General features: G+C 52.5%; 1 protein-coding gene across 7 annotated transcripts in view; it reads left to right on the top strand.

Moving 5' to 3' along the window:
• GIGYF1 (GRB10 interacting GYF protein 1) overlaps positions 1–21251 on the top strand; it is a 36820-nt gene extending 15569 nt beyond the window's left edge. For 3 of the 7 annotated variants that reach the window (XM_060281944.1, XM_060281942.1, XM_060281943.1), the window contains 24 exons: positions 143–272; positions 646–741; positions 1082–1193; positions 1563–1674; positions 1795–1865; positions 2668–2871; positions 3016–3248; positions 4608–4773; positions 4875–5057; positions 5689–5846; positions 7040–7199; positions 7324–7490; positions 8158–8258; positions 8489–8593; positions 10190–10308; positions 11511–11593; positions 11886–12038; positions 12972–13088; positions 13196–13351; positions 14809–14984; positions 15087–15244; positions 16492–16655; positions 18019–18160; positions 19176–21250. In XM_060281944.1, the coding sequence (XP_060137927.1) occupies positions 143–272; positions 646–741; positions 1082–1193; positions 1563–1674; positions 1795–1865; positions 2668–2871; positions 3016–3248; positions 4608–4773; positions 4875–5057; positions 5689–5846; positions 7040–7199; positions 7324–7490; positions 8158–8258; positions 8489–8593; positions 10190–10308; positions 11511–11593; positions 11886–12038; positions 12972–13088; positions 13196–13351; positions 14809–14984; positions 15087–15244; positions 16492–16655; positions 18019–18160; positions 19176–19228 (3319 nt within the window). In that variant the 3' untranslated portion in view covers positions 19229–21250. Of the gene's footprint in view, positions 1–142; positions 273–645; positions 742–1081; positions 1194–1562; positions 1675–1794; positions 1866–2667; positions 2872–3015; positions 3249–4607; positions 4774–4874; positions 5058–5688; positions 5847–7039; positions 7200–7323; positions 7491–8157; positions 8259–8488; positions 8594–10189; positions 10309–11510; positions 11594–11885; positions 12039–12971; positions 13089–13195; positions 13352–14808; positions 14985–15086; positions 15245–16491; positions 16656–18018; positions 18161–19175 lie in introns of all 7 variants that reach the window. The other 4 variants (XM_060281946.1, XM_060281947.1, XM_060281948.1 and 1 more) reach the window with 4 other exon arrangements.
• The last annotated feature ends 406 nt before the right edge of the window (positions 21252–21657 follow it).

The raw sequence follows: 21657 nt of genomic DNA, 5'->3' as shown, positions 1-21657 counted from the left end.
AGAGGGAAGCCGACCTCTGGTGGGAAAGGAGGACTTGCTGGATCCTGAGGGGTTGAGTAGGAAGAGACAGCTCCCTGCTGTTGCCTGACACATCTCCTCCTTCCTCCTCCCTCCTCCTCCCTCCTCCTCCCTCTTTCCTCAGGCTCCGCGCTCTCTCCAGTGGCGGGAGTGTCGCTTCCCCCCCACCCTCCCCTGCCATGCCAAAGTACAAGCTAGCTGAATACCGATACGGGCGGGAAGAGATGTTAGCACTTTACGTGAAAGACAACAAGGTGAGTGCCGCACGGTTGCGGGGGTGAGCGCACCGGCCTCTTCACCCCCGGCGGGTCGGGGCTCGTGCCCCCAGCGTGTAGGGCTGCTTGACCACGGGGGGGTGGGGGGGCGGGGCGGGCACGTTCCGCCGCCCCAGGTACGAATTGCTTTCTCCTCTCTGTTTACAATCTTCGAATAACCTCCCCTTTTGCTAAGCTGAAAGGAACAGCAATTAATTGCCGAGGTTCCAGCTTGCTTCCATTGCCCGCTTCCTGTATCTTCTTTACTTTCCCCACCCACCTCCGAGGCTGACCCGTGCGGAGCGCTGGGTTGGTCTGGAAAGAAGCTGGGAGGGCTCCTGAAGGCTTCCTTTCCGGGCTCCTCCTTCCACAGGTCCCGGAGGAGATCCAGGATAAAGAGTTCTCTGCCATTCTCCAGGACGACCCTCTGCAGCCTCTGGCGTTGGTTCCCTTAACGGAAGAGGAGCAGGTAAACGTGGCGTCGGCGTTGGCAGCTGGCTCCTAGCCCCAATGGCTGTGCTCTGCCCTCCACAGTCGGAGGCAGCCGTGCTCCTGAATCCTGGTTGCTGGAAGCCGCAGGAGGGAAGAGTTCTGCTCCTGTGCTTGGATCCTGCTTGCCGGTTCCCCGTTGGGGCATCTGGTCGGCCTCTCTGAGAACAGGATGCTGGACCGGATGGGCCCCCTTTGGCCACACCCAGCAGGCTCTTCTTACGGTCTTAACGATGGGAGGGAGGGCTTTTGACAAACCGTGGGTCCAGAGGCTGCCTCTTCTCAAATTCTGCTTTCTCTCCCCCAAATATCTGCTTCAGAGGAACTTCTCCATGTCTGTGAACAGTGTTGCAGTGCTAAGGCTGATGGGAAAGGGAGGCGGGGCTGCCCCGGCCGGAGTCTCCCGGGGGAGAGGCAGCACGCGGAGCCGAGGTACGGGGGCATCCTGGGTGCGGGGGGGGGCTCCCCTTCCCACCTTCCCCTGCTCTCCCTTGGGTAGGCGGTGAGTGGGTTCCTGTTTTTGAGGGATAGTGCAGTGGTTAAGAGTGTCAGACTAGGACCTGGGAGAGATCAGGGTTCAAATCCCGCTCTTTGGCCATGAAGCTCCCTGGGTGGGTGACTTTGGACGGTGGTCACCGCCTGTCTCAGCCTCATCTACCTTGTTGAGGGAATTAGGGGAGGGGAGAGAACCGTCCACACTGCCACTTTGAGCTCCTTGGAGAGACAAGGATGAGATATTCATGCAGTCAGTCAATCAATGTTATTTGACACCTCACCTCTCTCCACCCCGCAACTAAACAGGCCGTGGCCGTGGCGAGAGTGGCTTTTACCAAAGAAGCATTGAGGAGGCAGAAGGGGCATTTGGCCGCGGTGGGGTCCGCGAGATACACCGCAGCCAGAGTTGGGATGACCGGTGAGTAGGGGTCCGGGGGGCGGGGCGGGAGGGAGCTGTGTCTGTGTGTGCGAGTCGGTGAGGGAACCTGCTTTCCCTGTTTCCTTGCTCTGACACCCTCTTCTCCTCCTCCTCCTGCAGAGGAGAGCGACGGTTTGAGAAGCCCATCCGACGGGAAGGAGGTACAGTGGATTTCCCACCTAGATCACAAGGTAGTCAGCGGGTTGGCAAGATTCATCCTACTCACAGTCCCCCCCCCCCCGGCCAGCTTCCTTCGTTCCTTGTGCAGGAAGGGAACTTGTCCTGCCAGCTGCCTTTGAAATGAGGAGCTGTTGTTAGCCTTTGGGCATTTCTGGTAACAGAGGAGAGCTATGCCCCCCCCCCAAAGCGGCCTGCTGCTTTTCATTGCTGGGCGCAGAAGAGGGGGCTTCTCTCACCTGTTCTGGTTCTGGAGGGTGGGGCACTCCATAGCTCTCTCTCCATCCTGCTAACTCACCTGTACGCAGTTCCTTTTTGCATATGCCTTGCCAGGGATGCGCTTAATAGCAAGGGGTGTGTGTGCGTGCTCCATCAATCCCAGCTACTTTTTCGCACCTGGCCCAGGCCAGTTGGGGTGGGAGGGCTCAGAGGACCACACTGGACCCTTCACTAAGAGTCTGGCTTAGAGACCCCCTACATTTGAAGCCGCGGGCTCCCGTTTAGGTGTGCACCATCCCGTTTCTGTAAGATGGTTCCCCTTCCTCTTGCAAATCGTGCCCCTGCATAAAAGCCACCTTCAGGGTGGGTGTGGCACGTCCTATTCCACTGATTAGTGTCCCTGGGGTGGGACAGCCCTCCCCATCTCTCCTTAGAATTGTAGAGTTGGAAGGGACCCCAAGGGCCATCTAGACCAACCCCCTGCAATGCAGGAAACTTTGGGCCCAACGTAGGTCTCAAACCCACGACCCACAGATTAAGCGTATCGCACTCCTATGAACAAAACTTATCCGCCACCTTCTCCCTCCTTATTTGAAGCACGGGCTCCGTTTGAGGAAGTGGTTCCCCCGGGACGCAAGGAGTTTGCCCGCTCGGACAGCGACAACTGGCGCACCCTCCGAGAGGAGCACGAGGAGGAGGAAGAGGGCAGCAGCGGTGGTGCTGTGGCCGTGGCGGGGGTCAGCTGGCGGCAGAGTGGAGGCCCCCGGCGGGAGAGTGAGCGCTGGCGGTCTGCTAGCCCAGGTGAGAGCCCCACGGCGGAAGCAAGCAAGCTTGGGGAGGCGAGGAGGAAGAGGGCGGCAGGCGTCCGCTTCCGGCCCCCCGCAGAGGCCGCGGGAAGGAGAAATGGGTTTGCCCTCAAATCTCCCTCCCCCCCTCTCCCCACAGACGGAGGAGGCCCTCGGTCCGCGGGGTGGCGGGAGCACGGCGGAGAGGGGCGCCGGCGGAAGTTCGATTTTGACTTCCGGGAGCGGGAGGATGAGCCGCGGAGTGGGCGCCGGCACCGGCACAACAGCGACGGCTTCGAGGACGACAAGGATGGCCTCCCCGAGTGGTGCCTGGAGGACGAGGAAGAGGAGATGGGGACGTTCGACTCCTCCGGGGCCTTCATGTCCCTCAAGGTGAGCAGCAGGTTCCTAGATTCCAACAGTGTTTTCCCCAAAATCGCTAGGGAGAAAAGGTCTTCTCTGCTTGGGGTTTCTTCACATTTGTCTGTCTATACATCTGTCTGTCTGTCTATCTCACCCACACAGACACAGATCTAGGGTTTATCCTGGGGCGGGGGAGCCTTCTTTCCATTGGGTGTCTGCTATCATGTAGGGGGAGAGAGGGGAGAAGATGATGATTAAAAATTAAAAAAGAAAAAATCCTTCCAGTAGCAACTTCAAGACCAACTAAGTTTGCATGCAAATGAAAGCTCATACCAATGACGAACTTAGTTGGTCTGTAAGTTGCTACTGGAAGGAATTTTTCTATTTTATTTTTATTTTGTTTCGAGGGCAGACCAACATGGCTACCTCCCTGTAACTAGAAGATGATCGTTATTATTGACTTACTTGTTGCCTTCTAGGGATGCAGGTGGCACTGTGGGTTAAACTACAGAGCCCTAGGGTTCAAATCCCCGCAATGGGGTGAGCTCCCGTTGCTTGGTCCCTGCTCCTGCCAACCTAGCAGTTCAAAAGCATGCCAAAAAAAGTGCAAGTAGATAAATAGGTACTGCTCTGGCGGGAAGGTAAACGGCGTTTCCGTGCGCTGCTCTGGTTTCGCCAGAAGCGGCTTTGTCATGCTGGCCACATGACCCGGAAAAACGGTCTGCAGACAAACGCTGGCTCCCTCGGCCAGTAGAGAGAGATGAGCGCCGCAACCCCAGAGTCGTCCGCAACTGGACCTAATGGTCAGCGGTCCCTTTACCTTTACCTAATTGCCTTCTAAGCCACCATTTTCCCGCCTGCAGTTGAAGACACTTATTCCGACAGGCCTTTGGGGGGCTGGTTATTCCTTAAGGAAATGGTTTTTAAATCGTGCTGTACTGTTTTATTTATTTTTATTGGAATTGATCTGTTTTTTAAGTATTGTTTTAACCCTTGCTAAATTATTTTTTTCATTATTTTATTAATGGGTGTTTTTTTTTTAGCTTTTTGTATTTTTAAAATTTGTGTAAGCTGTCTTGAGGTCCAGTCTGGAGAAAAGGCAGCAGGATGATGATGAAAATTAAAAAAAAAATACTCCTTGGGGTGAGAGGAGGTCATATAGCCCCTGCCAAGTATTTCTCTCCCCCCCCCCCGAGGTTTGGTTGTTCCTTCCCCTGTGGCCTGGTTCTTGCTCCTTCCCTTCCCATAGGCCACCCTTCCTTTCCCAACTGGATCCCTTCCAGCTGAATAAGGACTGTGTATGGTGATGGGGGGCATCCCCGAAACCCCCCCACATGACTGTTCTTCTTCTCAAAGCTGACAATGGCCTCTTCTCTTCTCCTTCTGCAGAAGAGCCCCAAAGAGCCGATCCTTGAGGAGCAGGAGTTAAGCTTCCAGCCCCTGCAAGAAGAGGAGGAGGAGGAGGAGGAGGAGCTGCCGGAGGCCAAGGATGGCGACAGGAGAGAGGGCGGGGAGGTCCCTGCCAGCCCCACGGCCAAGGAGGGGCCGGAGAGAGGTGAGAGGCTGGAGGAGGTGGAGCTGCTCGGACAGAGGGCAGGAAGGCTGTAGGCTTAAGCCCCCCCCCAATAACCACCCCTTCCCCTCCTTTTCTCTTAGAATGGAAGGAGCCCCGGCAAGGGCCGGAGGAGAAACTGCCTGCTCCTCCTGGTGCCCCGTGGCGAACGGGCCCCTCTTTCCCCACTGCTACTGCCCCCGTGGGTGAATGCGAGAGTGTCTCATCGAAAGTGGAGGTCTCAGGGCTGGTGCCTGGTGGCAACAAAGAGAAGGAAGCTCTCGATGGTATGTGGATGAGGGAGGAAGGGGGCTGCGACTTCCCTTCTTCCTAGTGCAGGGGTTGGCAAGGCTTACTCCCGTGGAGGTCCTCCACGGGCCGGAGTGGCACAGCGCGACGCCAGAAATCGCTTCTGCGTACGTCCAGACGCCAGAAATCGCGCCTGTGCAGAAGCCATTTCTGGCGTCTGGGCATGCGCAGAAGTGATTTCCGGAGGTGTGGAAGAGAGTCCCTGCGCCGTGCTGCGCCGGTTTAGCGCGGCGCGCAGGGACTCGCCGAGCGGACGGCTTGGTGGCGGCTTGTGGGCCGGTTAAATGGCCTCCATGGGCCTTAGGTTGCCGACCCGTGTCCTAGCACTTAACAGGGCATCACAACTGGCGGCTGCTTGACCGTCTGCTGCACATTGGTGGAGAATGCAGGCAGCGACACCGTTAAATCACAAGGAAACCTGGCAGCTAGGGAAAGGGTTGGCGGGGGCAGAAACGGGCCAGGCTGGCTTCGTAACCCGCAAGGGAGCCTCTTCTCCTGCCGCCCCAGTTGTCTTGTTTGGGGGGGGCTCCTGGAGACAGGGTGATTCTGTGCAAGGGAATGAACCCTCCTCCCTCCCTCCCTCCCCTCCTGGCCCTCTCCCACCTCCAGGGGATCCGTGCCTCCTCAGCCACCCGTCACAGCTCAACCCCGCTGCTGTGGCTGCCCTTCCCACGCCGGCGTCCTCGTCCGCAACTGCTGCTGCTGCTACTACTGAATTCACAGTTGGGGACAACGAGGATGAGGACGGGATGAAGCACCTGCAGCAGGTGAGCAAGGGTTGCAGGGCCAAGGGAAACGCTCCGTATGGGATCGCTCCTGGACCTGGCTTTGTGTGGGTTGGTTGCATAGCTGCCAAGTCTCCCGTATTCCCCGGGTAACCCCCGTTTTCCCAGCCGTTCCCAGCTGGAAAAACAGATTTTTTTGTTTCCCCCCGGTTTACTTACCAACCAGGGGAGGCTCCTTCTGCGCATGTCTGGAGTCTCTGGACATGCGCAGAAGCGATTTCTGGCATGGCGGCCATTTTGGAACTGGGCGGAGCATGCTCAGAAGCGACTTCCGGTGCTGCTCTACCCAGTTCCAAAGTGGCGGCAGCGCTACTTCCGGTCTGCCCATCCCTTATTTTTCCGGCAGGAACTTGGCAGGTTGCAGCAAACGTGTTTTCATGGCTGGCTCCCACAGACGCTTGCTTTGCTAGTGACATGCCAATGCAGGGGCTCTGAATCTTCTTGCTGAGGTGGGGGCTGCCCACCCCCCCATCCCGATTTACTAGGTCAAGATCCCAGCCTTTTGGCTTTGGTTTGATTCATAACAGACTTTTAGGAGACATCTGAAGGCAGCCCTGTTTAGGGAAGCTCTTAATGTTTGACAGACTATTGTATTTTAATATTTGGTTGGAAGCCGTCCAGAGTGGCTGGGGAAACCCAGCCAGATGGGCGGGGTATAAATTAACAACAACAACACTACCACTTTTAGCCGGCCCCTCTCTCAGGTAAGTGGCTCACAGGTAAGTGGCTCACAGCTCACAGCAATGACCATGGAAAGGCAGTCGGATTGACACAGGCACCCCAAACTCTGCCCTCCAGGTGTTTTTGGGCTACAACTCCCATGATCCCCTAGCTAGCAGGTCCCAGTGGTCAGGGATGCTGGGAATTGCCGTCTGAAACATCTGGAGGGCCAAGGTTGAGGAAGCCTGGATTAACGCATACCAGATTTGTAAAGAAAACCTCTCTGGATCCTGAAGTGAAAATATTTCAGTGACGGTGGGATAGCTAGGAGCTGGTGTTGGAGGTGTCCGACTCTTAAGGGTCATCCAGCCCAACCCGCCACAGTGCAAAATATTTGGAAGTCGTAGGGGGGGTCGTCGTGTGCATTTCTCGGTGTGTGTTTTCACAAGCTCACGACAGACGCACACCATCTCCCTGCACATTTCTCCCCCAACCCTCCCTGCCCCCTTTCCCAGGAAGCGGAGAAGATGGTGGCTTCCTTGCAGGACAGCTCTCTGGAGGAGGAACACTTCACCCAGACCATCGTGGACCACCGCAACACGGCCGCCGCCTTGCCGCTCTCCCACGAGGCAGCCATGAAGTGGTTCTACAAGGATCCCCAGGGGGAGATCCAAGGTGAGCTTTGCAGCCAGCCAGGCAGGGTGGGTGGAGGGTGGGGTGAGGAGCACAGCGGCCGCTCTGGATCCGCAGCCCTGATTCTCCCCTCGGATCACTGGTCTCCCCCTTCCTGTCCTGCCAGGCCCCTTCACGACTCAAGAGATGGCCGAGTGGTTCCAGGCCGGCTACTTCACCATGTCCCTGCTGGTGAAGAGAGGCTGCGACGAGGGCTTCCAGCCGCTGGGCGAAGTCATTAAGATGTGGGGAAGAGTGCCTTTCGCTCCGGGTCCATCGCCACCCCCCTTGCTGGTGAGAGGACCAGGGAGGTGCTGGTGGGGGCAGTGGGGGGTGGGGAAGAGGGCAGTGGTACAGGGGTATCTTGGTTCTTGAACTTAATCCGCTCCGTAAGTCCGTTCTAAAACCAAAGCGTTCCAAAACCAAGGCGCGCTTTCCTAATAGGAGGTAACACAAAACGGATTAATCCGTTCCAGACTTTTGAAAACAGCAATTTAATATGAATTTTGCTATCTTAACAAGGCCATTGATCCATAAAATGAAAGCAATAAACAATGTACTGCAGTCACACAATCCCATCAGTAGCTGAACTGGGTTCCACACAGTCACACAAAAAGAAGAGCCACAAGAACGCAAAATAAATAGCACAAACAGACCGAGCTCAAACATAACACTCAAAACGGAAGTGTGGCACTCAGATTGGAAGCGTAACGCTCAAAAGGAGCACATTTGGCTTCCGGAAAAAGTTCGCAAACCGGAACACTTGCTTCCCGGTATGTAGTGTTTGAGTACCAAGGCGTTTGAGAACCAAGGCACCACTGTATACATGTTTAAAGGATGGTGATGGATTGAGAAGCTATACCAAGCCATCGCCCGTGAGCCACGCTCCCTCCCTCAACTCCCTCGTCCGCTTCTCTGCTTGTGACCTGGGCTGGTTTTGTGTCTTCTCCTGTCTGCCCAGGGAAACATGGACCAGGAGCGCCTGAAGAAGCAGCAGGAGCTGGCGGCCGCTGCCCTCTACCAGCAGCTCCAGCACCAACAGCTGCTTCAGCTCGTCAACAGGTAGCCTACCTCGCAGGGCGGCTGTCACGGTTCCCTTGAAGGTTGATTGTCTTGCAGAAGAGGGGGGACGGAGGCAGGCCTTGGGGCATCCTTGCCTCCGCCCGATGGGCTGTTCCATGGGAGGTGATGTGGGGGGGGGTGCATGCCGATCTCAGGAGGTCAGTGCTGCTGCTTTGCAAGCCGTTCCAGCAGCGGATGGGTTCCTGACACCCCTTTCCTTCCCCCCACAGCAGGCAGTATGCCCAGTGCTCCCTCCAGCAGAAGGTGGCTGCCGGGGACCTGACACAGCAGCAGCTCACCACCTTCCTGCAGCAGCTGCAGGCTCTCAAGCCAAGGTGAGGCCTGGGGTCCCGGAGTCCCAGACGCCCCTTGTGGGGGGGGGGTAGGGAAGGAGCATTTCCTCCCAAGGCTTCCCAGCAGCCCTTCTCACTATCAGCCCAGTCTTCTCTGGACCCAGTGGGGTTTAGGATTGTTCACTCAATCAGCTAGTCGCTTTATTTTGCCCAAGGCAACCAGAAGTGAATCCCAATCAATAATAATAACAATATATTTCTTGTACCCCAGGGACGCGGGTGGCGCTGTGGTCTAAACCACAGAGCCTAGGGCTTGCCGATCGGAAGCTGGGCAGTTCGAATCCCCGCGACGGGGTGAGCTCCTGTTGCCCGGTCCCAGCTCCTGCCAACCTAGCAGTTCGAAAGCACGTCAAAGTGCAAGTAGATAAATAGGTACTGCTCTGGCGGGAAGGTAAACAGCATTTCCGTGTGCTGCTCTGGTTTCACCAGAAGAGGCTTAGTCATGCTGGCCACATAACCCAGAAAAACTGTCGACTCCCTCGGCCTGTAAAGTGAGATCAGCGCCCCAAGCCCAGAGTTGTTTGCGACTGGACTTAACTGTCAGGGGTCCTTTACCTTTTTTTACTTATACCCCACCCATCTGGCTGGGTTTCAAAAGACTCCACGTAGATACAGGTGGTGGAGAAGGAGAAATGCACTGAAAACATCCCGCTTGCTCTTTAATGATTATTATTTTCTATGCTTTTAGCTGTTATTATTTTTATCTGTAAGCTGCCTTGAGTCCCCGTCAGGGAAGAAGGGGTTGTATGAGAAAATCTATGTGCCAAAATGTATAAAGGAAACAGTAATATTTGCTGGAGGTGTAAGGAGGAAGTGGGTACCTTTATGCATGTATGGTGGCACTGTAGGGAAATCAAGAAATTCTGGGAGGAAATATATAAAGAACTAAAGAAGATAGTCAAATATTTGTTTAAGAAGGAGCCAGAAATTTTCCTTTTGGGTATGCTGAATGAAGAAATTTTTAATGAAGAAATTAAAGCAAAGGACAGGTGTATGCTGATAGCGGGCAGACTCTTAATCGCAAAAAAATGGAAAAGTGAAAAGATACCAAGTAAAGAAGATTGGCTGATTAAATTAACAGATTATCAAAACCTAGCAATTAAAGTAGGTATATGGAAAGGATTGAGTGAGGAAAAAGCAGGGGAAGAATGGAAACCATTTAAATTATATTTAAAGAAACAAGTGGAGAAGGCGAATCTTATAGCAGAGGTATGAAGGGCACAAAATATGAATAAGAAAGCAAAAGAGAGCTATAATAGGTTAATGTATGTAGTATACCAAAGAAATTTAAATCAGGATATAGGATTTTAGTTTCCATTTTGTTTCCATTTTCCTTTTTAAAAATTTAATAAAGATTATTTAAAAAAAGAAGAAGAGAAAATCTATGTGATGATGATAATGACCAGATGCCTCCATGGGAAACACACAAGCATTGCTGTCTCCCAACCATGGAGGTACAGCATAGCAGCCATGGCTCGTCTTACTGGCCTCCCTGGGTTTGTGTGATCCTCCTTTGAAGCCATGAGACGGTTGAGTTTCTCCCCTGCCCCCTAACTTTGCCTCTTTGCTTGTTTCCAGAGCCGGGGAGCAGGGAATGATTCCTTCTATGAACCGATCAATATCTGTGCCAGACACCGGGTCCCTGTGGGACACACATACCTCAGCCTCACCGCAAGCAGGTGACAACTCGAGCCTCTGTGCGTACTAAGAGTGAAAGGAGGAGGAGATTTTGCACAGTTCCAAGAGCAGGGCCTTCGCGCTAAAAGGGAGGCCAGTCACAGTTCTTGGGACGCAGTGTAGTACTCGTGGGCTGGGTTCAAATCCTTACCCCTATCTCCCAAAATGGGATTGTTCCTCAGCTGGCTTGCAAGGTGGTTGTACGACCTAAGAATTGCCTGACCCCGCAAGCGCCCACTCAGCCACGTGGATCAGTGGAATTGGCGCTGCTGCGGATGTTTAGAAAATGGATGAAAGTTTTAATCTGTCGTTGCTTTAAATTTTTAAAAGTCCCAGATTGCTGCTATTTTTTTCTTACCCATTGTTTTATTGTAAACCTCTCTGGAGTTTTTTTCCCCCTTAGAAAGGAAAGAAAGCGGTGTATAGATTTTATGAAAGTAAAAACAGCAACAATAAAACAGGATAACTTTATTACCTTTTAAGCCGGCTCACCACTAGCATTCAAAAAGCGAGGCGCAGGCTCCTGGATCTCACAGGGCTCTACCTTGAGAATTAGGGTTGGAGAGCTTTAATGTTGGTCTCTCGCACGCAAGCGAAACAGCAGCTCCACGTGCCTCAGTCAAGGGCGGGTGGGTGTGGATGTGAGCAACATCCATTCAGTTTTCACCTTTCTTTTCCTGTTCGTAGAACTAGAATCACCCTTGGGGTGGGCGGGTCTTTCATTTCCCCGCAGCTCAGAGATTAAAGTTCAGCGGTTGCGAAACTTTATCAAAATACATTCAAAGTCCACTGGAAGAAAACCGCAAGTGCAGCTAGAAGTGTAAGCAGAGCGGCAGGCCTAGGCTTGACCTGTGGCTGCCAGAGTTGGCAATGGGGTAACCTGGGATGGGAGGGTGCTAAGAGCCGGGGGGGGGGGCGCCCTATAGGTTTAAATGACCACCAGACGCCCAAAAAACTGGTACCAGTGGATCACGCTCGCCAGATAACAGGCCAGTTGAATTCATTAAACGAAGCGGTTTCAATTGGATTTGAATAAAGGTGCAATTAATCGCCACTGTTTTGAATTTTACCTTCCTCGGGGTCGTGCAAATCACTATTCTGAACAATGCTTTTTATAGGGGGGGGGCACTGGACATTTCTGGGATCAAACCCGTGATTTTCTTATGGGTAGCACCTCTTTCTCCCTGCCCACTGCCTCAAATTCCCTCTTGTCTCTTTCCAGGCGGTGAGACCAGCTTATGGGATATTCCAATTAATTCTTCAACTCAGGGTCCAATCTTAGAACAACTTCAACTGCAACATAAAGTGAGTCTGCGCGTTGCAAGGTGGTGCTGGGGTGTGTGGGGTTGAATTGGGGGCCTTCCTGCAACTTAGGGGAGTGGCTCCGTGGCAGGGAATCTGCCTTGCACGCGGAAGGTGCCCGGTTCGATCCCCAGTGGCATCTCCAGACAGACTGCCCCGCCTGAAACCCTGGAGAGCTGCCTCTGCCATTCTGGACAGGCGGCGCTGCGCTAGATGGGACCCCCGGCCGCCTGGTTCTGTTTAAGGCAGCTCCTTGCGTCCTAACCAGTGTGTCCAACCCCTTCCCGCCCCGCAGCTACAAGAGCGGAGAGGCGCCGAACTCAGGGCTAAGAGGGACGAGGACGAGCGGAAACGGCGCCAGGAGGAGCAGAAGCGCCGCGAGGAGGAGGAGGTGTTCCGGCGCAAGCAGGCAAGGGCAGCGAGCGCCAGCACAGCCTCCCATGCGCAGGTGGGGCTCCAGCCCGATAGCTCTCCTTCCTCCCTGGCCCAGGCAGCTCCCCCTCTTCCTCCAGCTCGGCCCCCTTGCGAGCGTGTGGGCCATGCGAACCCTTGCGCTGTGTGTGTAGAGCGACTTCATTCCTCCCTGCCTTTCTGAAGGCTCTGGGACTTGGCCTAGGGGAGGGTGCTCTTTGGAAGAAAGTGGGGTCTCTTTTGGTGGCTTTTTGGGGGGGGATTCAGCAAGCAGTGAATTTGGGCGAGTCAGAATCAAAGCATCTAATGCCCTTGACAACGTGGGAGTGTCCCCCTGGCCTCTTCCGCTGGCAGAACCGCCACCATTCCAGGCTCCACAAAATACCCGTTGTCCCTTTTTGAAAGTCCCAAGTCATTGTCAATTGTTCTCATGGGTGATTTTATTGTTTTTAACCTTTTTTTTGCAAACCGATTTGAGGGCTTGCTTGCCTTTTGCATTCAAGGGGTGGATAAATTTTATGAAATAAAGTGAGACACTGGGAACAGAGAGAGACTCCGGAGGAGTTTTTTTTTTCTGAGAGGGTGGGTTTCCTCCTCAGAGAGGAAGCAAGATTCCTGGCTGAAGTAGAAGTAGGACCTTTAGCAGGCTTTTTTAACACTTGAAATGTGCCTCATTTTTATGGTTGTAAGTGGTTTTAAGTAGTTTTTAATGCTGTAACCTGCCCCAGAACCTTAAGAGAGAAGGGTGGCTAATAAATGAAACCATCACCATCTGGTCTCCAGCTGTTTTGGAACTACAACTCCCACCACCCCTAGCTAGGGGGACCAGTGACCAGGGGTGGTGGGAACTGTAGTCCAGAAAACAGCTTGGAGACCCCAAGTTTGGGGGACCCTGATCTTAGTGAATTCGGAGGTCTGGTGGCTGGGATTTCAGACGGGTGTGTCTTTTTCCTCTCTCCTCTGCCTCCAGCTGCCCTCTTCCTCGTCCTGGGGCCAGCAGTCGGTGAACAGCTCTTCCTCCACCCAGAACAGCTTCAGCATCTCAGACATCCAGAAGCTGGGGGACGTGCGGGCCTTGCGGGAAGAGGTGAGCTCTGCTCTGGTGCGGGTTTGGGTGGTGGGGTGGCCCTCCTGGATTGCCGGGCGCCAGGCTCCCTTCTCGCCCTCTTCTTGACGCCTCCCCACCCCCCCTAGTGCCGCCACCAGGAGCTTCTGAAGCTGATCCAGCAGCAGCAGAACTCTCACCCGCTGTGGACCAAGCAGAACGTCTCCATGAAGGCCCTGCTGGAGCTACAGCAAGAGAGCGAGAGGCACATGCAGAAGCAGCAGCAGAGGGCGCAGCAGAGAGCCGTGAGTCAGCCCCTCTCCTGCTCCCCCCCCCTGCCCCAGGGCAGCTTGAGAGGGCCCAGCCAGGCAAAGGAAGGAAGGAAGGTGCCTGCCTGGGCCTCAAGCTGCCTTGATCGGGCAAAGCCCTTTCCACCACTGGGCTAGCAGAGCAGAGCCATCCTGGCTAGCAGCTACTGAAAGCCCCCTCCTCCTCCTCCTCCTCCTCCTTCTCCTCCTCCTCCTCCTCCTCCTCCTCCTCCTCCTCCTCCTCCTCCTCCTCCTCCTCCTCCTCCTCCTCCTCCTCCTCCATGAGTTTGTCTAAACCAGGCCTAGGCAAACTTTGGCCCTCCAGATGTTTTGAGACTGCAACTCCCATCATCCCTGACCACTGGTCCTGTCAGCTAGGGATGATGGGAACTGTAGTTCCAAAAAACGTCTGGAGGGCCGTAGTTTGCCTGTGCCTGGTCTAAACCTCTTTTCAAGCCATCCACGCTGGTGCCACCGCTGCCTCCTGTGGCAGGGAGTTCCGCAGTTTAACTCTGTGCTGCGTGAGGAAGTCCCAACGTTCAGATCCACTAGATGTCCACCCACCCACCTGTATTGTATCGTGCTTATTAGTATTTTAATTCACGCGGAGTGTTTTAATTGAGTTGATAAAGCAATCGAGAAATTTCGTTGTTCCCGCAAGGGGACAATGACAATAAAGTTCTATTCTATTCATTCTAACGTTAGGAGAGAGGGAGAAAACCCCCCCTTTTTCCTTGGCAGGCAGAATTTCATATGCTCCTATCATGTCACCTCTTCCTCTCTTTTCTCTAAACTCAAAAGCCCCAGTTGCTTTAACCCCCTTTTATCATTTTGGTCGCCCTTTTCCGAACCCTTTCCAACACTGCAATATCCTTTTTGAGGTGAGGTGCCCAGGACACGGCGTTCTAGCTGTGGCCACACCTCAGATTTATTTCTTTTAAAAAAATAATAATTCGTGTTTCAGATTAAAATTTTACAATCATATATCGAACATAAATCATAAAAAACAAGATTCCAAGGAATCTCCTGGACTTCCCTCCTCCTCTTTGTGGGTTCTATTATTAACCATTTCCTCCTGCCTCTTTTATAACGATCCGAATCTTTTACATCTCCATTATATCCAGAATTCACCAAGTGTTATTCCACTCCTACTAACGATCTTAATTGTTTACAATGGTCCTTAAGATGAGTTATAAATTTCCCCCATTCCTTATTAAAATTTTCATCTCACTGATTTCTGATTCTTCCGGTCCTTTTGGTCCTTTTAGCCATTTCGGCATAGTCCATCAACTTCATCCATCCCTGGCAGGGACTCCGCAGATTTGTTTCTGCCCTCGTTAAAATCGTTACGAGAGAGCAAGGAAACCTTTTCTCTGTCCACTGTCCTTGCAGCGGCTGTGGAGGGGGTTGGGCTTCTGCAAGCAGGTTGCAAGCTTCTCCCTTTCCCCCCTTAGCACGGCGGCCACAGTCTGACCAGCCTCCCGTCGCAGTGGGGGGCTGACTCGAGCCCCCTATGGGGGGCCCACGAGAAGAACAGCTCCATCAACCTCTGGGAGGAGAGCATGAAGAACGCCAGCCCCCTCGCCAGGAGCCTAGGCTTGAAGAACAGCCGCAGCAGCCCGTCCCTGGGGTGAGCAGCGGGGTGGGGGGCAAACGGGGTGGGGGGCTTTGGGGAGGGGAGAGGGGCAGGATCCGAGCTCAAACCCCCTCCCCCCGGTCTCCTCCCTTCCAGGGACACGTACAACGCCTCCTGTCGGCAGAGCCGGAAGAAGACGGACGAGGAGGAGAAACTGCTGAAGCTGCTTCAGGGAATCCACAAGCCGCAGGACGGTTTCACGCAGTGGTGTGAGCAGATGCTTCATGCCCTCAATACCTCCAGCAACCTTGATGGTATGGGGGGAGGCGGGAGGGGGAGGGGGGAGAAGAGGAAGAGGAGGGGCAGCAGGACAGGCCCCCCCTCCCCCCAGGCTGCCCCGGGGTGGATTGGAGGGGAGGGTAGACGCGGGTTAGTGCAGGCCCAGAGGCAGGCAGTCGAGAAAGCCCCAAACCTCGGCGGGGGTTGGGCTAGATGACCCCCTGGGGTCCCTTCCAGCTCCACGATTCCACGAAAAAGTTGGTTTTGATGCCAGATTTTAGCAGCACAGGTGGTGGCGCTGTGGTCTAAACCACTGAGCCTAGGTGTGAGGGACAAGGGATACACTAGGGCTTGCCGATCAGAAGGTCGGCGGTTCGAATCCCTGCAACGGGGTGAGCGCCTGTTGCTCGGTCCCAGCTCCTGCCAACCTAGCAGTTCGAAAGCACGTCAAAAGTGCAAGTAGATAAATAGGTACCGCTCCAAGCAGGAAGGTAAACGGTGTTTCCGTGTGCTGCTCTGGTTTGCCAGAAGCGGCTTAGTCATGCTGGCCACATGACCTGGAAGCTGTACGCTAGCTCCCTCAGCCAGTAAAGCGAGATTACCTTTATCTAGGGGTGGGAGGGGGCAATTTTAACAGCACCTGTGTGGATTCTTGCTTTGCAAATGGAGGAGGGTGAAGGCAGGTTGTGAATACAGGCGTGTGTCCCCCCTCCCCATTTACGCGCGACTGTGCCCACACGTGGTGCCAGAAACCTGGAAGTCGGAGGGAGAGACCCAAGCAGCCTCAGCAAAGCCCTGTTACAGGGGACATCCTCTTCAGGCTCCAGGGAAGGCCTCCTTGCGAGTTGGAAGCACTGCGAGGCAGGCTCCCCCCCCCAGTTTATGCCCATTTTACGTAAGCCCTGCGTAAACAGGGAGTCACCTGTAATAAACGGGAACTAATAAAGCATGTTTTTAAAAGCAGTCGTCCCACAAAGACTGCATGTTTACATACAAAAAAAGGAATAGAAATAAAAGCCAGTACTTTCCCCCTTCTTGTGCCCACCCCGGTCCAGAGAGAGAGGGGGGGGGGGCTTGCTGTCCTCTGTTGGGAATTGCTTGCAGCCATGACCCGGGAGGGAGGCTTGCTGTTTTCTCCCCCTCTTTCCATGCATCTGTGTAGGCAAGGATGGGAATCCCTTCTCCGCCCCCTTGCCCTGCGATAGGATGTGGCAATATCCTGTTCCTCTTTTTCTCTCTTCCGCCATCCTCTCCCCCCCCCCCAAACACCACCCCAACCCAGTCCCCACTGTGGTAGCCTTCCTGAAGGAGGTCGAGTCCCCCTATGACGTCCACGACTGCATCCGCTCCTACCTGGGAGACACGGTGGAAGCCAAAGAGTTCGCGAAGCAGTTCCTGGAGCGCCGTGCCAAGCAGAGAGCCAGTCAGCAGCGCCAGCAGCAGCAGGTGAGCGGGGTTCGGCTGGGGGAAGCGGCCATTGATCTGCCGCAGGCCGTCAACATAGGCAGAAAGAAGAGGGCAAGGGAAGTCCAACTCCAGGTCATGTTTGGCTTGAGAACAGGCAGCTCCCCACCCCCAATAGCAAGATTTGGCCGTGTTGCCATATTTTGAAGAGCATTTGCCAACTTCTACTTACCTGCGGATCACTGGTGACTCTTGTTTTAAACACCCCCTACTTTTATAGGATATATAATATATAGGGGAGAGAGAGAGAGGATATATAGGATGGGACGTGGGTGGCGCTGTGGTCTAAACCACAGAGCCTTGGGCTTGCCAATCAAAAAGTTGGTGGTTCGAATCCCTGCGACGGGGTGAGCTCCCGTTGCTCGGTCCCAGCTCCTGCCCACCTAGCAGTTTGAAAGCACGTCAAAAGTGCAAGTAGACAAATAGGTACCACTCCAGTGGGAAGGTAAACAGCGTTTCCGTGTGCTGCTCTGGTTCTCCAGAAGCAGCTTAGTCATGCGGGCCACATGACCCGGAAGCTGTACGCCGGCTCCTTCGGCCATTAAAGCGAGATGAGCGTCGCGACTGGACTTATTTAGGATACTTACTTATATAGGATATAGAATCTCTGATATATTGCCAGTAGCAACATTCTTAACTGTCAACAGCAAAATAATAATAAAACATATTGCTCCCTCATTTGCCACATGAAAGTATTTGGGCTCACGTCTTAGTGGACATCAGCATGCACAGAACAATTTATTAAACTGGTTAACGTACGTCTGGACTCTCCTTAAGGGCGGAAGCACGTTAACTCTCGCCCTCCCAGGCTCCTTCTCCTCCAAGATCTTGTAGCTCAGCCAGAGTCCTTTTAGTTCAGCCGCAAGAGAAGGGATTTATACAGTCGGTAGGGAGTTTAAGATGCTGCTCTGTTGTGATTCTCTGCTGCAGACTAGCTTAGATCTGAGTCACTAGAAAAATTTTCTTGGGTTACTGTAAACAAAAAGCCCAAGCAGAAAAACCTGAACATTTTTACAAATTTTAAAAATCCACCCGGACCGAAATTTTAATCCTGAAAAAGAGGGTGTGTCCAGTAGCCCTTGTGAGGAGCAAACGGAAGGGAGCCTTGTCAAGTACTCCCTTTATACATATATATCTATTTTAAAGTCTTGGCTGATAGGGTGCCCCAGTGGGCTGGCTCTCGCCTGCCTGCACTGAAGCCTGTCGATTACTCCTCATTCCTTCACCCGAAGTTCACTGCATAAGAACACAAAATGCAAATAAAAGCAGAAGCCAAAACGGCTTTGCGCCCTGGGCGTTTTTGTCCGGTCTCCCTTCAAGACATGCCCATTTGTGTTCCTGGCAGGAAGCGTCCTGGCTGAGCTCCAGCAGCCTGCAGTCCCTCTTCCAGTCCAACCACAGCCCCAAGGCCCCCTCCTTCGAGAACAGCCAAGCCGCCAAGATCAAGAGGCGCCCGATGATGCTCCACGCAGACCCCAGCATCCTGGGTGAGAGGCCTGGCGGTGGGGGATGGAGGGAGAGAGGGGCTGGGTTGACAAAGAGCTTCCTGGAACTGGGGTTCCTGTGGGGTACAGGAAAGGGAGCTTGGTGGTGGGAACCCCCTCCCACCTAAACCCCCACCCCAAGGGAGGGTCCCTAAAACTCCTGCCCCAGGGTCCTTAATCCATTTTTGTCTGCACCAGTTCTGTTGCCTGTAGGAGGGCCATGGTTTCCAACGTGTGGGGCACAGGCCCCACAGGGGGGCAGTTTGATTTTTTGGGGGGGGCAATTTGGAAGCTTGTTTAGTAGACCAAGTGGATGGCTTTTTAGGCTTCCTCCACATGAATAGGAGTTCACTTTTCGAAAATTAAGAATTACAGTGGTGCCTTGCTTAACGAATGCCCTGCTTAACGAAATTTCCGCTTAACGAAAGGTTTTTTCTAGCGGAGGTTGCCTCGCTAGACGAATTCGCTTTACGAAACATTCGTCTAGCGAATCACGGTCTCCCATAGGAATGCATTGAAATTCAATTAATGCGTTCCTATGGGCAAAAATTTTTTTTAAAAAAAATATCAATGCATTCCTATGGGATTCGCTAGATGAATTTTTCGTTATAAGAAAAGACCCGTGGAATGAATTAAATTCGTCTAGCGAGGCACCACTGTACTGTATTTTCCCGTGCGTAAGACTAAATTTTCCCCCGAATTTTTTAAGTTTAAAATTGGGGGCTCGTCTTATACACGGAATGTTGCAGTTATTTATTTCTTCATTTCGGGCTCAAAAAAATAGGTGTCGTCTTATATACGGGGGCGTCTTATACACGGAAAAATACGGTGTATGTCACAGGGGCACCAGGCTTTTAGAGATGCTTAGGTGGGGTATGGCCCCCAAAAGGTTAGGAACCACTGCTGTAGGGTTTCCAGGACGGGAAGGGGAGGGAGTGTTGGGGAGGGGGGGGCGAAAGGATGGGTCAGATGGGGGGGGCTGTCCTCCTGCCTGACGGGCCGTGTTTTCCCCTTCTAGGTTATGCTCTTCACGGCTCCTCAAGCGAGCTGGAAACGGTGGAGGACTACTGACTCACAGCAATAGGAATATCTCTTCCTTTTCATCTCTCTGTGTTTCTCTGTATATCTCTTCTCTCTCTCTATCTCTCTCTCTGTATCTCTGCCGCTGCTGCCTTGATCTAACCAATTTCAGTCTCGGCTGAATGTGCACTGCAAGAGAGGCGGCCAGGTGGCCCCCACCCCCATCATCACCCCCCCTTCCCCTCCTGGACCGGAGGTAGGAGGTCGTGGGGAGGGAGCGGTCAGTGGCGGCAACGGCAACGGTCAGTTGGACACCGGCCAGGAGGAGGATGTTACGCACTTCTTTCCTTACGAGAAAAACAAAAAACAAAAATAAGCACCTTAACGAACAAAAACGTTTTTTTTCATGCCAATGCACTTTATCTAAAAAAGAAAAAAAGAACTTTTTTTTACAGTGGACTTGTTAAAAACTCAAAAGGAAAAAGGAAAAAAAAAGGAAAAAAAAGATTTTTTGTTTTTGCAATTGCAGAAGATTTTTTTTCTATATACACATATATATATAAAGAAAATCGTTAAAAACCTACAAAAATTTTTATCTTTGAAAAGAAAACACTTATTTTTCACACGGGGATAAGTTTTCAAAAAACAAAAACAAAACGTGAATGGCAATTTCACAAAAGGCTTGATATAAAAAAAGATTTATAAGACAAAAAAAAGAAAAACTTGAAGAAATGCACTTAGAAAAAAAGGAACTGTGTTTTTTTTTACCATTGTTTCGATAACTATATATATATAAATATAAATATATACATTTGTGTAAATACTGTTCAGACTTGCCCCGCACAGTATATATTTTCTCTTACGAAGAGGCCATTTTTTATAAGAATTCTTTCTGTTCTTCTTGTCGTCATTTTTTTAAAAAGAAAATTGCACAAATGCCTACCCTCCCCCCCTCCCACCTTCTGGACGTTACAATTCTATCTGTGTTTTTTTTTGTGGTTGTTGTTTTTTTATAATCAAAGGGAAAAAAGGAGAAGAAAAAAAAGAACTTTGCAAAAAGAGTAATTTTACACTAACGACGAAGCGGGTTTTTTGCTCGTACCAGAAGCTGCTTTGCAAGCTCGACCCCGAGATTCCTTCTCACTCGTTGGCTCCGAAAACCATCTCCTGGCTTCTTCCAAGGAATCTCGCAAAGCGAAGCAGGCACGCCCCCCCTTCTTTTCTTCATCCCCAATGCCGCCTTTTTCAAAATCTCCCCACCTGCGAATTACCTTACAGACTTTCCCTTTCGTTTGTGCTACAGCTCCTCAGAAGGCGACGAGTGTTTTTTCCCCCCAGCGACTGTTTTGCATGTCCGCATGAAGACGCACTTTTTTCCGTTCTGAGATATAAGGAGAGGAAGGGAAGCTCCGAAGGGAGGGGGCGCATTGTGAGTCTTCTGGGGGGTTTTGTGCGTTTGCGTGCGTTTTTGTTACGTTCCCTATCCTCCTGCCCACCTCCCATTCTTCCCTATTTTCCCCCGTGTACACAGTTGAGAATCAAATCGTTAATTGAAAGTGTTGTTCTCTCTCCCCCCCCTTTTGTTGTTTCGAGGAGAAAAAGACCTGAGTTATTTACCGACGTCAACTTAGGAAACTCTCTCCCTGGTGCACTCAGAGCAGAATTGAATGTATTGCATCCTCGGGCGACAATTTCGAAGCTGCAGAGCCACGCTTATTCTCCCCCCCCTCTTTGTGTGTCTCCCCCCTCCCCAAAAAAGCTGCCTGTTACAAGATGGTGTTTGATGAAGAGCAACAAAAGCGCTGTTTGTAAGGGGGGGTGGGGGGCGAGCGAGCGAGCTTCCTTCTTAAAATCTCACTTTAAAACAAGGATGCCACCACCAATGTCTTCTTCGTGGTCTCTCACTCTCAGGAGAGCCTGCGTTTTTAAGACTAAACTCTTCCCCCCTCCACACACACACACACACACACACACACACACACACCGATTTAGGGAGCAGATGTAGCGGAGTGTGTGTATAGTATATTTACAGATGATAACCTTTTATATCATTCATATATATATATATATATATATATATATATATATATATATATATGTTGCTTGAATAGAGATTTCCTCGCGTGTGTGTTAATGAGCTCACAAGGAACTTAATTTTTTGTTCTGTTTACAATCCTTCCCACGCAGGCGGGGAGGGAGGGGCGCTGGGTGCACACAAGGTACTACTTGGAAGTCAGAACCCCGAGAAGTGGCGGTGGCAGGGGGGGGAAGGGCAGGGGTCATAGGAAACCAATTGCCCTGCTCCCCACCCTTCTTAAGCCCCCCCCCCCCCGACCGCATCGTCTTCCACACCTTGTTGGTAAATGTGTGTGTTGTTGCAAAAGCCCACCTGCTCTCTTTTTTTGCGGGGTGGGGGGGTGGGAGACACGCTTGTTGTGCATCCCCCCCCGGCCAAGGGTGCCTATCGCTCGGTTACGCCA

The sequence above is a fragment of the Zootoca vivipara genome, chromosome 13, assembly GCF_963506605.1.
Source record: "Zootoca vivipara chromosome 13, rZooViv1.1, whole genome shotgun sequence".
In the NCBI taxonomy this organism is placed as follows: Eukaryota; Metazoa; Chordata; class Lepidosauria; order Squamata; family Lacertidae; genus Zootoca; species Zootoca vivipara.
Note: the sequence above shows the minus strand (reverse complement) of the source record. Positions and strands in the feature narration are given on the sequence as shown.